The sequence below is a fragment of the Pagrus pagrus genome, assembly GCF_965226575.1.
Source record: "Pagrus pagrus genome assembly, chromosome: 20".
NCBI classification, from domain to species: domain Eukaryota; kingdom Metazoa; phylum Chordata; class Actinopteri; order Spariformes; family Sparidae; genus Pagrus; species Pagrus pagrus.
The window spans coordinates 28,047,147-28,065,351 of record NC_140207.1 but is presented as its reverse complement, the minus strand read 5'-3'; the positions used below and the strand labels follow the sequence as shown (position 1 = coordinate 28,065,351).

At 41.6% G+C, this 18,205-nt stretch overlaps 1 protein-coding gene across 1 annotated transcript; it reads right to left on the bottom strand.

The window, feature by feature from the left end:
- Nucleotides 1–1,499: 1,499 nt before the first annotated feature.
- LOC311249300 (uncharacterized protein) lies at nucleotides 1,500–15,050 on the bottom strand (the record flags this gene model as incomplete). Its single annotated transcript, XM_084340225.1, has 13 exons — nucleotides 14,910–15,050; nucleotides 13,324–13,432; nucleotides 13,091–13,191; nucleotides 12,728–13,000; nucleotides 12,483–12,576; nucleotides 12,247–12,314; nucleotides 11,932–12,150; nucleotides 11,764–11,823; nucleotides 11,530–11,664; nucleotides 11,322–11,366; nucleotides 11,133–11,213; nucleotides 9,752–11,043; nucleotides 1,500–1,710 (listed from the first exon to the last, which is right to left on the bottom strand). The coding sequence occupies exons 2-13, from the start codon at nucleotides 13,430–13,432 to the stop codon at nucleotides 1,500–1,502; spliced, it is 2,688 nt and encodes an 895-aa protein (XP_084196351.1). The 5' UTR covers nucleotides 14,910–15,050.
- Nucleotides 15,051–18,205: the final 3,155 nt, after the last annotated feature.

Genomic DNA, 18,205 nt, shown 5'->3' with positions numbered 1-18,205 from the left:
CACTCATTGCCAATGCCCTCCTGAGGACAGCTGACTAAGGTCTTACCGATCCGACACTAGGTGGCGCTCTGGTGGCAGTTTCATTTTATTTTTGCCACTGTGCCCACACCATAACACTTACGGATATGAAACTGAGTGGGGTGGTATAGATTGGCCCCTGTAACTCACACACCAAAAATGACCAGCAGGCGGCGCTGTTATCAACACAAAACACTTTTTGGCCTATAACTCCCACATAAAATAGATCACGTTGTTAAACCTTATATCTACGTGTTCCCTGCATACAGCTGAATTGTGTGATGTAGGCCACGCCCACTTTCGTGCAACATTATCATTTGCAAATTCGCAAAATGTCGCAAACCTACTTTTTCCAACTCCTCCCAGGCAATTTCTCCCATTTGCAACAAACTTTGCATGAAGCATCTGTGGACCCTCTTGACAAAAACTTATAAAAAAAATTGTCATAGCCCTATCAGCCTAAATATAAAACTATTTCCTGAACATTGTCGTCAATACAGACAGTCTTGCATATTATGACAAAATACAAACAACTTCATTTTCTTCACTTTTGATTTTACCTCCAGCATGGGGAGCATTGGACATGGTAGACCTCCAAGCCTACATGGCTCTGTTGATTCTGAATGGAGCACACGTGGTAGAATCTGGTTGAAGCCAAAAACAGACACACGTCTGGAGCAGGATGAAAAGGTTTTTTATTTGAATACAACTGAATTCACAGCTGCTGATGGTTTGAGGTTCATGCTGCTGGAGAGCTGCATGGTATATAGAGTGTCGGTGTGTTTGTTTGAGCGAAGACATACAACGACGTTCCATTTAACTATTTATTTACAATTGTATCAAGCAAGCATGATCATGGACCTTTCTCTGTTAGACAAATCACAGTCAGTGGATTGCTGTTACTCTGTAACCCATTACCCAGAAAAACATGGAGATATTCACTTTACAATAACAGATACATTTTTGCTGTTGAGGTGTTTTAACTTCTCATTAGTCAAAAAGGTGAGGAGGCCGTGGTTTAGACTTGGCTTTCTTCTGTCGTTGGCGCACAGGCTGGTCCCAGCCTCTTGGCAACACGATTCCTCCAATCCGTGAAGACATCGCTCTGTGGAAAGACCCTCCCTCTTCCTATTCGCTTCCTGTCTCATCCTGCACTGGTCTGCACTACTTTGAGTTCATCTAAGACACACTTTGCTATCATTTCACAGACAGATACCGTTCACCTTAAGCTCATCATGTGCAGGCAACATTGTTACGGAGACAAAGGCAGCTGTGTTCTCTCTCTCTCTTATCCTGGCTTGTTTCTCCAATGTCTTAACCTTTCATAACATGGTGTCAATGCTTGTATCAATGTCATCAATCAACAGGATAAGTACAGCTATATATATATATATATATATATATATATATATATATAGGGACATCATTAAATGAACATGTGGAGTAGCATATGACTGGTGCACAAAAAAAACTATTGTATCTCAACAGGAGTTGAGGTGCCACGTAGTGGGTAGCCGCTCATAGGAGTGCAGATCAGGTGGTGTGTTGCAGTGGGGTTTAAGAGTTGTGTGGTGTGGTGTGTAGCTGCTAGAAAGGAGTGTAGCGGAGATGTAGTGATGCAGCCTTGCTGAGGAGATGCACTGTGTTTGGCCGCTCGGAGGAGCGCAGGACAGGTTGAGTGCTGCAGAGGTGCTGAGGAATCGGTACGCAGGAGCAGAGTCACACATTGGTCAGCGCTCAGATGGACAATGTAGACAAAGCAAGGTGAAGTTAGTCGTTGTACTGGAAAACACAGGTGCACTACAGTAAGCATAGAAAACACTATTGATGGAGCCCTATACCGCGTGTTGTTCACAAAATCATCTGGCAGCAGCTACAGTGAGGATCAGGGCTTTTAAGCGGCCGCTGATTGTCAACCTGCTGCAGGTGCGTGTGATCCCTCCCGAGACAGCCAACTCCGCCCAGCCTTCCAGTGCACCTCTGCAAGCAAACACAACACACAAGCACAAAAAACAACAGAGACACTGCAGCCATAGATCGTGAATACTGTTGTAATGCAGGAAAAGAAACCACTGTTACTAAAGTCACTGACAGTTGTTAGTTTTAATGTATGGACTGAAACATTGTTTTATTGTTATGGAACTTACTGACGGTTGTTGAAGACAATTCATTCAAAACAAAATGGCCTTTCATGTAAATGCCAAAACAATCAGCAGGACACTGCAGGGAATCGAACCCCATCCCAGTAAACCAGGAGTACCATTACCAGTGCCTTTTGCTTTTTGAGGCTACATGAAAGGTAAAGCAAAACCTGCATTAGCAACAGCATATGACTGGCAGGCAGCAATTGATATTATGTGATTACTGCAGTATAGTAAGTTCTATATATGAGCTTAAACGTTTTAAATAAAATGCTTGACTTATAAAACTCCAAATATGTATCATTGACATTAGTGATTAGAATTATTATTACTATTTGTCATAACATGTTGTAGTTTAAAATGCTGTTGTAATGCAGGAAACGAAACCCTTTTTATATCTAAAGTTTTTTTTTTTTTTTTATATATATTGAACACACAATATAGAATAACACAAACCTCCTAAGGAAACATGATGAATGTTATGAAAAAGTTTTTTTTGTCTTTTTATATATTAAAACACACAACATAGCACACAAAACTCCTAAAAGGAAACATCCATATATAAAGAACTATGATATAAACGACAACAATCAACAATTATTTTTTGGTCATATATCTATCCATCTATCTATATATACAGTACGAGGCAATTATTTCTGCTCTTGTCCCTACTCTTCTAGGTCCTAGATGTAAAAGAACACATGATCCCCTCATGGTCACTGTAATAAGTTGGCACCACTAAGGATTCAACAATATAATGTGTTGTTTTCACATACACATGATCAATTAGTGTGCCGTTTTCTGTTGTTGGTTGTTTCACAAATTGAACAAACCCTTTGTTTGTCATGAATTTGGCGATTGACGATGTTTTCAAAATGTCGTCATTGAAGTCTCCCATGACGGCAACTGTGTCGCTTTGTGGATTCAGCCAATCAAGTAATTTGCTTAAATTTTGTTTAAACAAAGTCATGGGATAAGATGGTGGTCTGTAAATTACTGCTATCAATATGCTGTATGTAGTGCAGTGGTAAACCAAACATTCTAAATTTACATTTGGTACCTGGAGAACATTACATGCCAAATTGTCTGCACTATAAAGGCCGACTCCACCATGTCGTTGACCTTGAATTTCTGTCAATATTGGGTCGCTGCTACTGTAGGATAAATTCCTTGGCTGATTATGAAATACATAACCGTCCATCTTTACAGTTTCAAATGAGGAAACTGCAGGCAGCCATGTTTCTGTAACAGCAATGCAGTTAAGCTGCAAATGCTGTGTACACAATGCCAAATCGGATACATGTAGGGTCAAATTCTGCACATTCATCAAAAACACAGTAAAGGTCTGCGTATTGAATGTGTGCCTTCTAATGTTGTCGACCATAAAGGGAGCCATGTTTTCAATTGCATCTTTAATGGTATCCTTACAATAGATGGCTTTCTCCTTAAAATCCCTGATCACCAACCCTGACAAATTTCTAACCCGACTTAAAGCTACATACGCCTGTCCAGCTGCAAAAATCTTTTCAAGTGACACTACCGCTTGATCTACTGTAAGACCTTGTACTTTATGTACAGTACAAGCCCAGGCAAGCTTCAGTGGAAATTGCCTACGCATTCCACCCTTCTTAGTTACTCTATCCTCTTCAGGTTCAATGCCCGTGGAACCCATTTCTACCGCAGAGGCAAATGCACAGCGTTTCCTCTTCTGTATGCCTACCCTATCGTCATCAAATTTAACATACACCGTCTGAGGAAAACGCCTTTCATCATTCTGTGGATAAACTATGTGCGTCACAGTGCCACATACCCCATTAACTAGACCGTCCGCTACATCCAAGTTTTTAAACAGCATTACACGGGCATCTTTCCCTAAAAGCAGCGTCTCATCCAGACATGTGTCGTATGCTCTGGAATGATGTCCGCTTATCAACTCCAGCTTGCCTGTTTTCTTACTATTCACATAATCCAGAGCCTCTATCCTAACATAATCCGGACAACTTTCAAACAACTGCTTTACATTATGCTCATTTACTTGACGATTTGTCGGAAATATGTGCAAAGCCGAGCTGACTTCGCCGGTTTCACAACGTTTTAACATTTCAATGTCACTCTCCAACATCGGGGTACCTTTTGAACGAATTCTAACTCTGTTCAACAAGTCTGCAAATACCTGATCTTTTTGACGAACAACGGTTTTCAATTCCACGACCTTAAACAACCGAGACCACAAATTAACACCTTCGTCGTCTAAATACAGAGCTTTCCCTTTCACTGGAGGCAACTGATAAAAATCTCCAACTGCAATTACACTAACATTTCCAAACGGGGAATAGTCACCAGATTGCTTAATTTGTCTTAATCTCCCATGGATATAAGCCAATAGTTTATGATCAACCATGGAGATTTCATCTATTATCAAAAGTTGCAAGCTACTATATTTAGCACGTAAAGAATTCAGCTTCTCCTCACCCAATGGAGTGTAAGGTAAGCTTACATCTTTGCCAATACTAAATGCACTGTGAATAGTAGGAGCACGTAAATTGTGTGCAGCTATCCCCGTAGGAGCTGCTAGTACAACGCAAATGTCGTCTGGATCGCGACACACTTTCGACAACAACCTCATTGCCTCGTACTGTATAGCCTTGATTAAATGGCTCTTACCTGTCCCCGCACCGCCTGTAATAAATACATGTAATGGTTGTGGCTTTGCTCCATTTACCCTATCTAAGCACCACTGCCTAATCTGATAAAAAATACACATCTGTGTCTCATTCAGAGACCTAACTAAAGCCAAACCGTCACGTCTGCAGAGGACATTGTTCCTCTTTTCTAAATGTGCAACATCTTTGCTGTTTACCGCTAAATCTGGAATACTATCAACAGGTTCATCCACTATCTGCTCTGTCTCTCTACGTTCCTGTATGCACTCTAAACGCTCCAACTCCTGCTCTGGGCACAGCTCGCACCAGGCATCTTCTACAACACCTTCACTATCAATTGAATTTTGGATATCATCCAACTCGTCAGCATCTCTTTCAAATTTGCACCTGTTCAGATCAACAACCGCTTTGACCGAATATAGCAATTTATCACCTAATCTGATATGACCGTGCCTATAAAACTGCTCAAATGTCTCAAACCCTGCCGGTTTGAGCTGCCCATTTTCACGATACGGAAGGAACAACTGCAAAATGCTCTGATGGAACAACTCTGGATTCTTATTCTCCGAAAAACGCACGTAACGAACAACGGCAGGTTGCGTACGTGTTCTTTTCACAATGAAACCACAATCGTTGCTTAATTTAACCCTATTGACACACATTTCGTTTTTACTCAACACACGATACTCTGACGCAAACGTTGCCAAACACATGTCATTAAATGTATCATCTTTCGGCCTATTCTTGTACCTGTCAACAATATTCTTCATCCACATATCTTCATTGGTAAGATCATGTGATGATGCCTTTTGTTTTAACACACTTAAAGGCAAACTCATTCTAACTGTATTCTCCCCTACCGGCACAAACACAACTTTTCTAGAGCACTCCTTTAGATGCATGTTTGTCAACCTATACACAGCCTCCTGAGCACAAACATCCCTATTGTGTAAATACACACTTCCTAAATTTTTCAATGCATCTTTAGCACTACTGTTACCCTCTTTAGCTGCTTCTCTCTGAGCATTTCCTAACAACAACCCCATCTCCTTTTCTGCCTTGGAGATGTAAGAAATAATGTAAACTACACAAGCATAGGCATCAACGACATATTGGATGTCAATATTAGCATTCCAACATTTTAACAGTGGTTTGCTATACTGATTGATCCAAACCTCATTCGCCTGCCTCTTCAAAACAACATGCGTGTTCCTTGCTACACGATTATACGCAGCCTCGAAAACGGTTTGATTTAAGCCTAAATGTCTAAACAACTGTTCCACACTATCAAAACTGGCATTGTCTTCTGAAAGAGCCATTTTTATTTTTGTCATAATGTTCACTGCAATCTCTTTTTCCATTATCTCTGGTTCTTTCTGCCCCTGATTTTTGCATGCACAACTGTCCAATTTATGTGCCTCATCTACCTTACATTTACAAGATTCTTTGCCATCCTCTTCGCTGACTTTACGTGAAATAAAAGTTTTTGCAGATGGCGGCTTAGGAAAATTGAAACGACAAACAGTTTTATTCTTTTTACAAGATTTTGAATGTCGTTTTGAATGTTGTTGCACAGATGTTACAATGTCCAATAATGCTTCATCCTGTGCTGGTAATTCACATGTGACATACTGATCAATAAATTGAACCACCTCTTCATCTGTGTTTTTATCAATTATTGGGGCATTCTCTATCCAAAAGAGGCAGTGAACATGTGGTGATCCACGCTGCTGGAATTCCACCCTATAAAAATAATCCTTTATTTTGCCAATAGGATTAGATGGAGACATCAACACCTCTCTCAAAAAACAATGCCAGCGAAAATCAAACATTCTGGCCGCGGTGACCGGATTGCCACGCAAAAGTTCACACCTATCTGCCCATTCTAACTGTTCGACTGTCTCTGTTCTGCCCGCCTGCTTCAATATGCTATTGAGCAGATTTTTCCACCGCATATCAGCTGAAGAAAATGAACAAAACCACGTCGGGACACCCAGCTGACGAACACAAGCCAACAAATCACGCTGGGCTCCCTGCCAAAAAGATGGGGTACCTCTAATAGGTTTAAGAAAACGAAACCCATCATCAACATGCAACAACTTTTTCAAGGATTCTTCATCATTCAATAAATGTTTGGTAATTTTTTCAGATCTAGCACCTCCTTTACCCTTCCGCAATGCTATTGATACATTTGACACAACCTGTTCTACCTCAGATAAGTACTGAGCATAAAAGATGTATTCAACATTTTGTGCAAATCTACCATCAGCATGTAAAATCCTGTTATTAAAATAACGCGACAAAGTCAAACGATGCTGTCTATTATCACGATATGTACCGAGTCCAGTAGGAAACAACACCGGGAAGCATTTTGCTTCATTTGTATGATCAGACAACAACCTGACAGGAGAGTTGCCTTCTGCTGGAGCCAAATTCAATATATCATCAAAAGATTGATCCAGTGTTTCCTGACCAATATCTACAGGCATAAGACAAGTGTCCTGGAACATGCAATGTTGTTGTCTATCATGCAGAAGCTCATCTTCCCCAACATCTGCAGATGCTTCACCACCACCATTACAATCAGTATCCGGTTCCCTACAAAACTGGTTTATCCACGCTTCATTAAACTCTACATCTTTATAATGGACATTTGTCCCTTTTAAATATTGCAAAGCCTGCCTTACACGCGTACTATCAACAAACTGATACTCATAATGTCCTTTATAAGTAAGCTTCCGCTTCAACTTTACCGGCAACAGAGATCCTTCCATGTCTGTACGTGGCAGCAAATTGCTCGTCTGCACAATATTTGCAGGAACACACGTTACAGGTCCATGTACTCCATTTTGCCCACCTTTAGGCAACGCCAACATCTTCATAAATGGAATATGCATCGCTATCAAATGTCCCTCTAAACTATTCAAACATGCCAATTCTGGTGGAATGGGACAAACGGCCAAATTGTTTAATGCACATTCAGGTGGCACCACACCTTTACTAATCTTAGAATGACACGTGCTACAAATCCAAAGCTCTCCTCTAGCTGTATCCAACCATTTACACAGCAATACACAGTCTTCATTACATTTATGCAAATACTCTTCACTAATACATTTATCTGCAATTAAACTTATTTCTTTCCTTTTAGTATAATCATCTCTTTTACACTTTACAACCTGATTCTTGAACAACCCTCTGTGGCATACACAGCACACAAAATCTGGCCCATCTCTAACTTTATCCCAAAACTGTTCTCTAACATAATCAAACTGCTCTGCCTTTTCTTTATTTTGTTCCCTCTTCAATTTGTTTCCAGCTATAACCCGCTTCTTATGCTCAAGACTTTCATGATATTTACCTGTACTCATAGCTTTTACATGCTGCCTGTGCACTTCACTTTCTCTGTATTTCCTCTGACTCATCTCCTTGAGTTTATGCTTATATACTAAATTTTCCCTATATTTCCTCTGACTCATCTCCTTAACTTTATGCTTATGTATTATATTTTCCCTATATTTTCTTAGACTCATCTCCTTAACTTTATGCTTATACACTACATTTTCCCTATATTTCTTTTTATTGGTTTCAATAAGTTTATGCTTATACACTACATTTTCCCTATATTTCTTTTTATTGGTTTCAATAAGTTTATGCCTATACACTACATTTTCCCTATATTTCTTTTTATTGATTTCAATGACTTTCTTCCTATGCAAATCATTCACCTGGTATTTTTTTTTTTTTTTTAAGTTCTTTTTACTTTTCAAAAACTTAGAAGAATTAACATTACTTGGCTTGAATGTAAATGAAGTCTGCTCTTGCATAGACACAGTACTATCCTGCTGTCCTATAACATTATCTTCAACATCAATAACTTCTTCAGCCACACAACCTGAAGCAACAACTGGACTTGAAATGTCAGCACAAACGCTACTGTCTTTACTTTGCCATCTCAAATTGTATACTCCAGAACAAGACGCGCTCACTTTGCAGTACCCATAACAACTCTGCCTCTGAGGCTGCTTTACACAAACAACAGTCTCATAATGGTTACCATTACAATTCTCTAAATACACTGCCTGATTGGACAACTGCCTATTCTTGCAACTGTATTCAAGCCAGCGATCACCACAATACGTGAAAATATTCACTCCTAAACAATCTACTGCTGCTTGAATCTCTACTTCAGTGGCCCAACTACCAACATAGCGCATTCTCGATCTACTCAGATAATCTGCCATTGAGGAATACTCGGGACGCAACATATATGCTAGAGGATTGGCCTGTAATTGCTTAAACACTGCTAATCTAATTTTTCTATGATTCTTCTGTGTGCCACACACAGCTTGACTAACTGCTCTAAAGAAACAATTACCATCACCAACTATTTGCTCGTTCTTACAAGGAGCACCTAATGCACCGACCTCTGTCGATACTAGATCCAATTTCTCCGACTCTACGTTCAACTGTTTGCACAAAGCTTGTGCAACGTCACTACGCAGCGGATTAAACTCAAATCTTTTACTTGTCACATCGCTGACAAATACAACATCTGAATTAACCACATTAACATCCCTGCTTTTCAACTTTTTGGATCCACGACTACCCACTGAAATCTTTCGTTTCACACCTGTCTGACTGCTGCTACTGCCAAGGCTTACCTGTTCAGCCGACACTTTAAGTGGTGGCTGAAGAGGTAAGCTACAACCAAAGTCAACCTCTCTGCTTTCCACAGTTGCACTTTGACTTTTGTGAGTGACACAAACACCTGCAATCTCAAACAGCTTTGGAGTGTTCATTGCGGTGGCAAATTTGCATATGTGATCAAACACACGGTCAAGGCAACTAAAATACACAACCACGCTAAACCCATTCACATCTACCATGCCATCTGCACCGCGTGCGTGGGAGTCAACAACTGCATACTGCCCATCTCGACCAATGATAGCACACGTGCTGCCACTCACAGTCAGAAAGCATGTGTCATATTTGCAACACATCTTTCCCAAACCATTCCTGAGAGTGGTGTACACACCTGCATCAACAAGCTGTCCCTCAACCACATCAATGTCACCAGAAACATAGTCACCGTACTCAAACTGAAATTTCTCTCCATCAATAATGGACTCTTTAGGCAAATCTGGAACGCACAGCAGTTCAGACCTCCCACTGATGGACTTACTTTCCCGCAACGACGTGTAGAGCTCATCCCCTAACTCTACAACCTTATCCAGATCGCCAGACTGCCACGAAAACACAGTATCAATGCTGTGTTTGGCTATAGCTACCAAACTTACAGCCATACACTGAAGCCCTCCGTGTTGGAACCGAGCGTCCCCTTGGTGAAAAGTTCCCCTGATGGAACTTAGGTCGGTCTCTGGCCTGACTGAAATGCTATCCTCCAGCTTTGCTGCAACGCCGACGTCAACCGTCTCGCCTGCAAACAATGTAGCGCTCTCCCCGTCGTTATCTACTGAACACTCAATGACAGAAATGCCATGCACGGCATACCACTTCGCGCCTAAAGACTCCTGCAAATGACCAATGTGAAGCATCAAGTCATTAAGGCATGTGTTGAACACAGCCACAGATGTGCCAATACCAGATGCCATCCCAGATGCATCACGCGTGCCACAATCAACAACCACAAAATACCCGTTATGGAGAATAACGGCACTGACCGCACCCCCGAGGTTCAACAGACACGCGCCGTGGACAAACAAATGCTCTTGCAGCTTCTCGTACATCACGGTGTCCCCATCCAGCCAATTAAAATCGCTACGTGCTGGAGGAGGAATAGCTACCTGCCACTGCCTGCCAAACACATTGTGCTGTTCAATCAACTTGCACAAGTCCTGTTTATCCTCGCTCTTCTGCCTAGCTTCAATGTAACTGGCCAGTTTGCCACCTTCTACGCCTATGCTATCAACATCTGTCCCTTTCCACGTACACACTGGAGACATGACATGTTTCATGACTGCTGCAACGCCACATGCCATGGGTGTATTTATGTCGTAACTGACTGGTGCAGTTTTGACACGAATACCAGGAACAACAGACTGCAGGACCTCTTCACACCTGCAAGGAACGGGGTTAGCGTCACACTTACCTTTGTTGGATCTCGGTGCCGGCGAGACACCAAGATCGACGACAGGCTGAAGGTCCCCGCCCGGCGCAGCGACGACAGGGGTGTCGGCGGCAGAGGCGGCGACGGCGACCTAGAAGACAAGAAAATCATTAAATGATTTATAAATAAACTATACTACTATTTTTATAAAAAGGTACTAGACGCACAAACTGTACTAACCTCCCTCCTGGCGTCCGCTTTCAGATGAGCAGTTGCAGGCGGTGGCACGGGTTTCACCACGGGCAAAGCTCTCGCCGGGACCTAGAGAACATTTTTTTCCAATGATTATCCAATTATTGCCATAATACTGCAGACGTGCACAAAAAAAAAATCCCAATAAGTCAAATATCGAATAAAATCGAGACAAACCTTCTGGCTTGCAGAAGTCCGACGACGATGTTCCACTTTTGGACGCTAAAGGAAGAAAAAAAAAAAAACACTTTCTGAAGCCATATTTGGGCAAATGCCCTTGTGGACAATATTGTGCAGTTTTGCATGTTGTTGTGAGTGTATCAGGAAAAAGGAGATGCTACACAGCCTTCAACAAACCAAGAGATACAACTTGCACGCAGTTTACCTTTGAGCTTCGTGGAACAGCGGCAGAATCAGGGGTAGGAAGATGGGATGGCACAGCAGCATCCATCGCAGCCAACACCGAACTGCTGAACCAAACAGGGTTTGGCTGGATGAGTTGGAGTGCGCTTGCGTCAACCTGTGAAATGCATAGAGAGAACGACTCCTCTGTCAAAATGCCATCATCAAATCAACAATCGTATCCAAAACAGGCTAGGTTAAATCAAGCGTAACATACCTGCTGCTGAACCACCCTCTCTGCACCAGAGGACTGCTCACGTTCCTCAGGTGCTCTCCTCTGTAATGACAAAATAAGATACTTTGTATTAAACCACCAGTCGAACATTGCAGAGGTCAGCTGATCAAAAATACATCAACCGCACCATTACAACGCGTAAACAATTACCTTCCCGCCCTTGCCGACGACTGTCCACTCAAAGGGGTTTGAGGGACGAGGTACGGCGACCTGTCCCCTGACAACCACCTTTGGGACGACGTGCCTACGAGGCGGCGACGCTCTGGGAGCAGGCTGTAGCTTTGGTGTCGGAGGCTGCAGTTGTTCAAATGCAGCGTTCCACAGCAGCCCGGCTAGAACGGGCATGCCGTCACTATCGCTGAGGTGAACCTGCGAAAATAACGAAAATGAAACAGATTACGCGGTGCAATAAACTTGTCATTCGACTACAGACAAGTTGTAGATGACGCTATGTATTCTACTTACACCATCTCTGCACCACAGCTCACGGCGGTTCATAGGGAAATGATCAGCTGTAGAGAAGTACCTGACACCTAAAAAAGAAAAATAACATACATTATTTTAACACATCTATGGATTATACTTTAAGTTTTACCGGAAAGATTATGGAAATTGTAATATTCGTTTAAACGGTCTGCCAAACAACATATGATGCATTATGCGTGGAAATGTACTTAAACTATAGTCTTTTTAAAGCTTACCCATACGTGCTGCCACGCGGCGGAACTCTTGACGCATGAAGTCTTGCTGAAGGACTTCAACGGTCAAACGAGGCACGAAGTCTGCGACACACACCTGGAGAGTAAAGTGGTTGTTAACGACAAAGTAATTTCTTTCTGAAAATACAATAACTAATGTCATATAAATATACATTATTTTGCAACAGTTCATACAAGTACATTAACTGTGGTAATATATCAATGAATACAATAGAAAATAAACCTACGTTAGACCATCGACTGCAAGCAGCCTGCAGGAACTTAGCGAAGTCTGCCCCTGCCTCGTCGATGGTCTTGCTGGCTGTCAGGTTGTTGCTAGGCGCCATGACCAGGACTGCGTCAGGAGTCCGAGGAACAGCAGCGTGCAGCAACTCGGTCCTCAGCTCCCTCGCGCAGGCCCCGGGCGTGGACATGATGCCAAAGGAGAGTGAGCCCTCTGGCATCGCAACAATGCCATCTGCGAAAGCGCGCAGATGGGAAGCGCCTATGAGAAGAACAAACTGGAAAAAAAGATTACATTGTTAGAGAATGACAATCGCTAATTATTATAAGTCTTGTTATTAATATTATCATTATTGTTATTATTTTACCTTCTCGTCAGGGACTTCCGGCGGAATGACCAATTTGTGCTGTTTTCCCGTCAGAGACGAGATTGGCCATTGTTGCACAGCGTGGCGCCAGCCGGTGCCAACTAATACGCAGAAGAAAAAAACACCGAGATACACGCAGTTCATAAAATATTACAAATCACAAATCATGTAAACGCAACACACCTTGCCACTAGCAAAATATACATACACATACAAGGAAAAGATTTACATACGTGCGACAGAGACATTGGCGGGGCGCTGCGGTTCCACGTCAACCGTTCGCCGTTCTGCCATACGCCGTTTGGCTGCCTCCGAACGACGATAAGACTTGCCCCGTGGCATCTAATAACAAGTAGACAATTGATTAATATTGACATTACAACTCATCTTTAGCCTGCAATAATTGGAAAAATACATCTTATACACACGTTTAACAAGCAACCAGTGATGGAAGCAGAAGAATTAAAGTTGTTACTTAAATCAAAGTATTCATACAACACTGACAAATACTAGACTAAAATGCTGATAGTTTACTTTAACCCTTGTATTATGTTTGTTTGTCCCCCTTTACTTTGGTGTTCCCAGTCAAATTTGACCAGTCTGGTTTAACTGCTCTTACATTAACACAAAAAACATCATTTAAACATAATCGGCACCAAGTTCTATTTAAGACCTTTTAATACTGTACATAATGTATCCAAGTACCAGTGAACATCAATAACTGCAGTGAATATGCAAACAATAGACACTGAAAATTATAATAATAATGATCACAACACAGACCAAATTCACAGAACATCAGAAAATCAACATGAATAATCAAAACAACCACATTTTTATGATATTATGATGTTATAAACCAGTCAGATTTTATGCGAACACCACAGGAGGGTTGAAAACACATTTCATTTCCATGTAGCCATGTTACAATGACCTTCTCCCCAATACATAGCTATATTAATGAAAACAATAATTACTGAAAAGCTCTGTACAGCTAGTGGATTGCCGTTTTACAGTTTGATGATATTGCTAAATTAGGAGTATAGTAGAGGGTACAATCAGTAAGTTGCGTGTTTCTTTTTCTCTATACATTTCTCTTTTACTCTGTCTGTCTGCAGTGAAGCGCTACAACGCCCGCGAAGTTCAAAAATGTACTCCAGCCAATCATGGCGCAAAACGCCTCCAAGTTGAAATTGTACTCCCGACAACCACCGCGCGACAACCCCAGCGACATTTCAAATATACTCGCGCCAATCGCAGCGTAATAACGGAGTCGTTTACCAGTGAGCCGATGTGACAGATGAAATGACTTGATATTAAATTAAATGAATATTGTCTAAAGTCTGGCATTGCTAGTAGCTTGTAGCTGCTTCAGCAAACACACCAAGGCCACTCATATGCTACCAAACATGTGGTTATAACCTGTGCTAACAGCCAACCACCTCTCCTATGACTACAGGGAAGCTAGTTACAGTAGCTACTGCAGGAGAAGACTCGGTAACTTTTAGCTCGTTTAGAAAAAAACACCCAAAGGTTTCTGCTGCCGAGCGATGCTAATAATGCTTGCTAACTAGCTGTCTCGTGACAGCAGAGTAGCCAACAGTGTTAATAACAGCATTGATAATACTCATTTACAAACCATACACACGCAATGTACCTTGCTGAAGTTAGCAGTATTTTACATGAAATCAGAATACATTCACAATTACGGTTCGATGATGCAGCTAGCATGGATGTTAGCTCGTTGTCCGCTGCACTGGCTGAGCAGCCTTCTCTGTGCCGCGATGGGAAACAGCGGATTTAATCGAAATTAACTCACCGTGTTGAGCAAGCTGAAGGTCCTTGAAAAGAATGCTGCTGTCTTAATCCGAAAGTGGTGGAAATGTTTGCGAGTATCTGTAGATATTTGTGTGTATTTGTAGAAAAATCCGTAGAGCCAAGGTGAAGCAGTCTGCACAGGACGAGAGTCAGGTAACAGACAACCGTTCAAACGTTGCAGCGCTGACGTCAAGTTCTTTCTCACGACGTGATTGGTTGATGCGTTCAAATCCATGACAAAAGCTAAGTAAAATCAACCTCCGCTGCTTTTTCGCAGCGTTTTCCATAATCAACAGATATAATATATTGTTGGCTGCCAGGTGGGCATATTAGTGCGAGAAAGACACAGATGACCATAAATGCCACCTAATTCTCAGTCTGAATTATAAAAACATTTGTCACTTTCCAGTAGGCATGGTGGGTGAGGATATCAGTCACACCACATTATAACAGCATCCATGTCATGACAAACACTCAACCGGTACCTGTTTAAATTAACAGGAGGACACCGGGGAAACACCTTGAAAAAAACACACACGTCATCATCATGACGTGTACCGTCACGCCTCTTTTGTCACACACACTTTCTCTCAAACATAACACAGGTATAAATTTAAGTAACTCCTACAGATTGCAGGTGAAAACTGTCACTATTGTGTTTGGGGTAACATGTATCATATTTAGGTAGGCACCTTTCCAAGGCACCACCAACTAAAAATAGGAAGTTAGCCTCATATCCATCAATCAGACTTTATTGATATAGCACATTTTATACAAATAACATATAGCTGAAAAACTATTATGTTCACATTCAAGCAGAAACATCACCGTTAATGAGGAGGCAACACAATTGACAACCATATTAAACATGGCTAAAACTTATTTACAGGTTTTTGTGATAACAAAAATAATCGTTTGGAATTTTTTTAAATTATGTGTATTCTTTAATCTGCCATTATATACAACAGAAAACACTGAAAATATTTACATTTCTATGATGACACAATAAATGTATTCTCTTATAACTGATACATTTTACAATCACAATCATTAAAAAACTAAAGACAATCCCAGCCAAGATTAACACTGACTAAAATGGATTCCTCCCAGTTTTAAATCCAAACCCATTATATCCCGTTTCAAGCGGAGAGACAAATGTCAAAGCCTTTTCAGAGGAGATTTAAATGCAACAGTAATGCAGAGGAGGCAGAAGTGTTTCCAATACAAACTGCTCTCCTCTGCTAAATCTTTTCCACCTTTATTGACATGCATAAGTAAAAAAACAGCATTACATCACATTAAATTGCTGTAGAGTAGTTACAGTATAGTAACATAATCAGCCAGTAGGCTACAGTTATTGGATGTATTTGTGGTACATTAATAAAAGCTTGAAGTGTATCCGATGGCTGTCTTTTCTGTTGGATGACAGACTGTTGGAAATTAGACAAGTTGTTGTGGATTAGAGGATTCTGACAATACTACTTTTAAGACTCTTTAAGCTTTGTTCAAACATTTTGCCAAACATCTATTCACAGCTCAAATGATATTTGTCTTAAATTTTCTAAAGGAAGGATGTGCGTGCCCGAGAGCAGCATGCTGCAACACCAGCATGTCCTGACAGCAGCATGCCCTGACAGCAGCATGCCCTGACTGCAGCGCGCCCCAACGCACGTGGACTGCGAGGGCCCGTACATCACTGCTCGCAGTTTTAATTATTATTATTATTTTTTTTTTTTTCTTTGTCGCAAATGATCGCATTTTTCACTGCCTGAACATACCCCAAAACTCGCCAAACTTGGAATATACGTCACACCTGGCGAAAAATTTTATAATCTGTTGTCATTGTGAATTTTCGCCACTAGGTGGCGCTATTATCAAGGAAAGTGCGTTTTGCCTAATAACTCCCACATACTTTGTCGCACATTCAAAAACCTTATATCCACGCGTTCAGTGAATCCTCCTGAATCTCTGGGTATAGGCCACGCCCATATCCGCCTACCGTTTTTTTTCGCTAGCTCACAAAATGTCGCAAACCTACTTTTTCGAACTCCTCCCAGGCAGTTTGACCGATTTGCACCAAACTTTGCACACAGCATCTGTGGACCCTTCTGACAAAAAGTTATTAAAAGAATTTTGATACTCCAAACAATAACCAAGTTATTAAATGACAACTTCCTGCAGATTTACCTCAAAACAGGAAGTGTTGCATATCTCCACATTAGTGTGTCCGAATGACTTCAAACTCAGGATCCCACTTCGACATGAGCCCCTAAGGCTCTGTGCAAAGACTTGGCCAATGACCACTAGGTGGCGCTCTTTAAATTGGAGTAATTTATATCTCCACACCCGTTTGTCGGATTAACATGAAACTTGCTACACTCATTGCCAATGCCCTCCTGAGGATAGCTGAAAAAGGGGTTACAGATCTGCCACTAGGTGGCGCTCTGGTGGCAGTTTAATTTTATATTTGGCACTGTGCCCACACCATAACACTTATGGATATGAAACTGAGTGGGGTGGTATAGCCTGGCCCCTGTAACTCACACACCAAAAATGACCAGCAGGTGACGCTATTATCAACAAAAAAACGTTTTTGCCTAATAACTCCAACATAACATGGCGCACATTGTTAAACCTTATATATACGTGTTACCTGCATTCACCTGAATTGTGTGATGTAGGCCACGCCCACTTTCGAGGTACATTTCCATTTGCACATTCCAGAATGTCACAAACCTACTTTTTCGAACTCCTCCCAGGCAATTTCTCCAATTTGCACCAAACTTTGCACACAGCATCTGTGGACCCTTCTGACAAAAAGTTATTAAAAGATTTATGATGGTCCAAATAACGCCCAAAATATGAAACAACAACTTCCTGCACATTGTGGTTACACAGACAATCTTCCATTACTTCATGAAATACAGTCCCATTCACTCTAAAGTTTTTTTTATTGTGTTCCATGGCCCCATGACGGTTTGTGAAAAATTTGGTGCAAATTGGCCAATAGGGGGCGCTTTTATTTCTAAATGATGAAAGAACAGCTTGACTGCCTTCAGTTTTGATTCCTCAACGGAAGTTGTTGCATGAACAAGCCCCAACAGCAGCATGGCCCAACAGCAGCATGCCCCGACAGCAGCATGCCTCGACAGCAGCATGCCTCTACAGCATTGTGTCGCGACAGCAGCATGCCCCGACGCGCCTGGACTGCGAGGGCCCGTTCATCGCTGCTTGCAGCTTTAATTATTATTAGGGCCCGAGCACGAATCTCGTGCGAGGACCTATTGGATTCGCTCG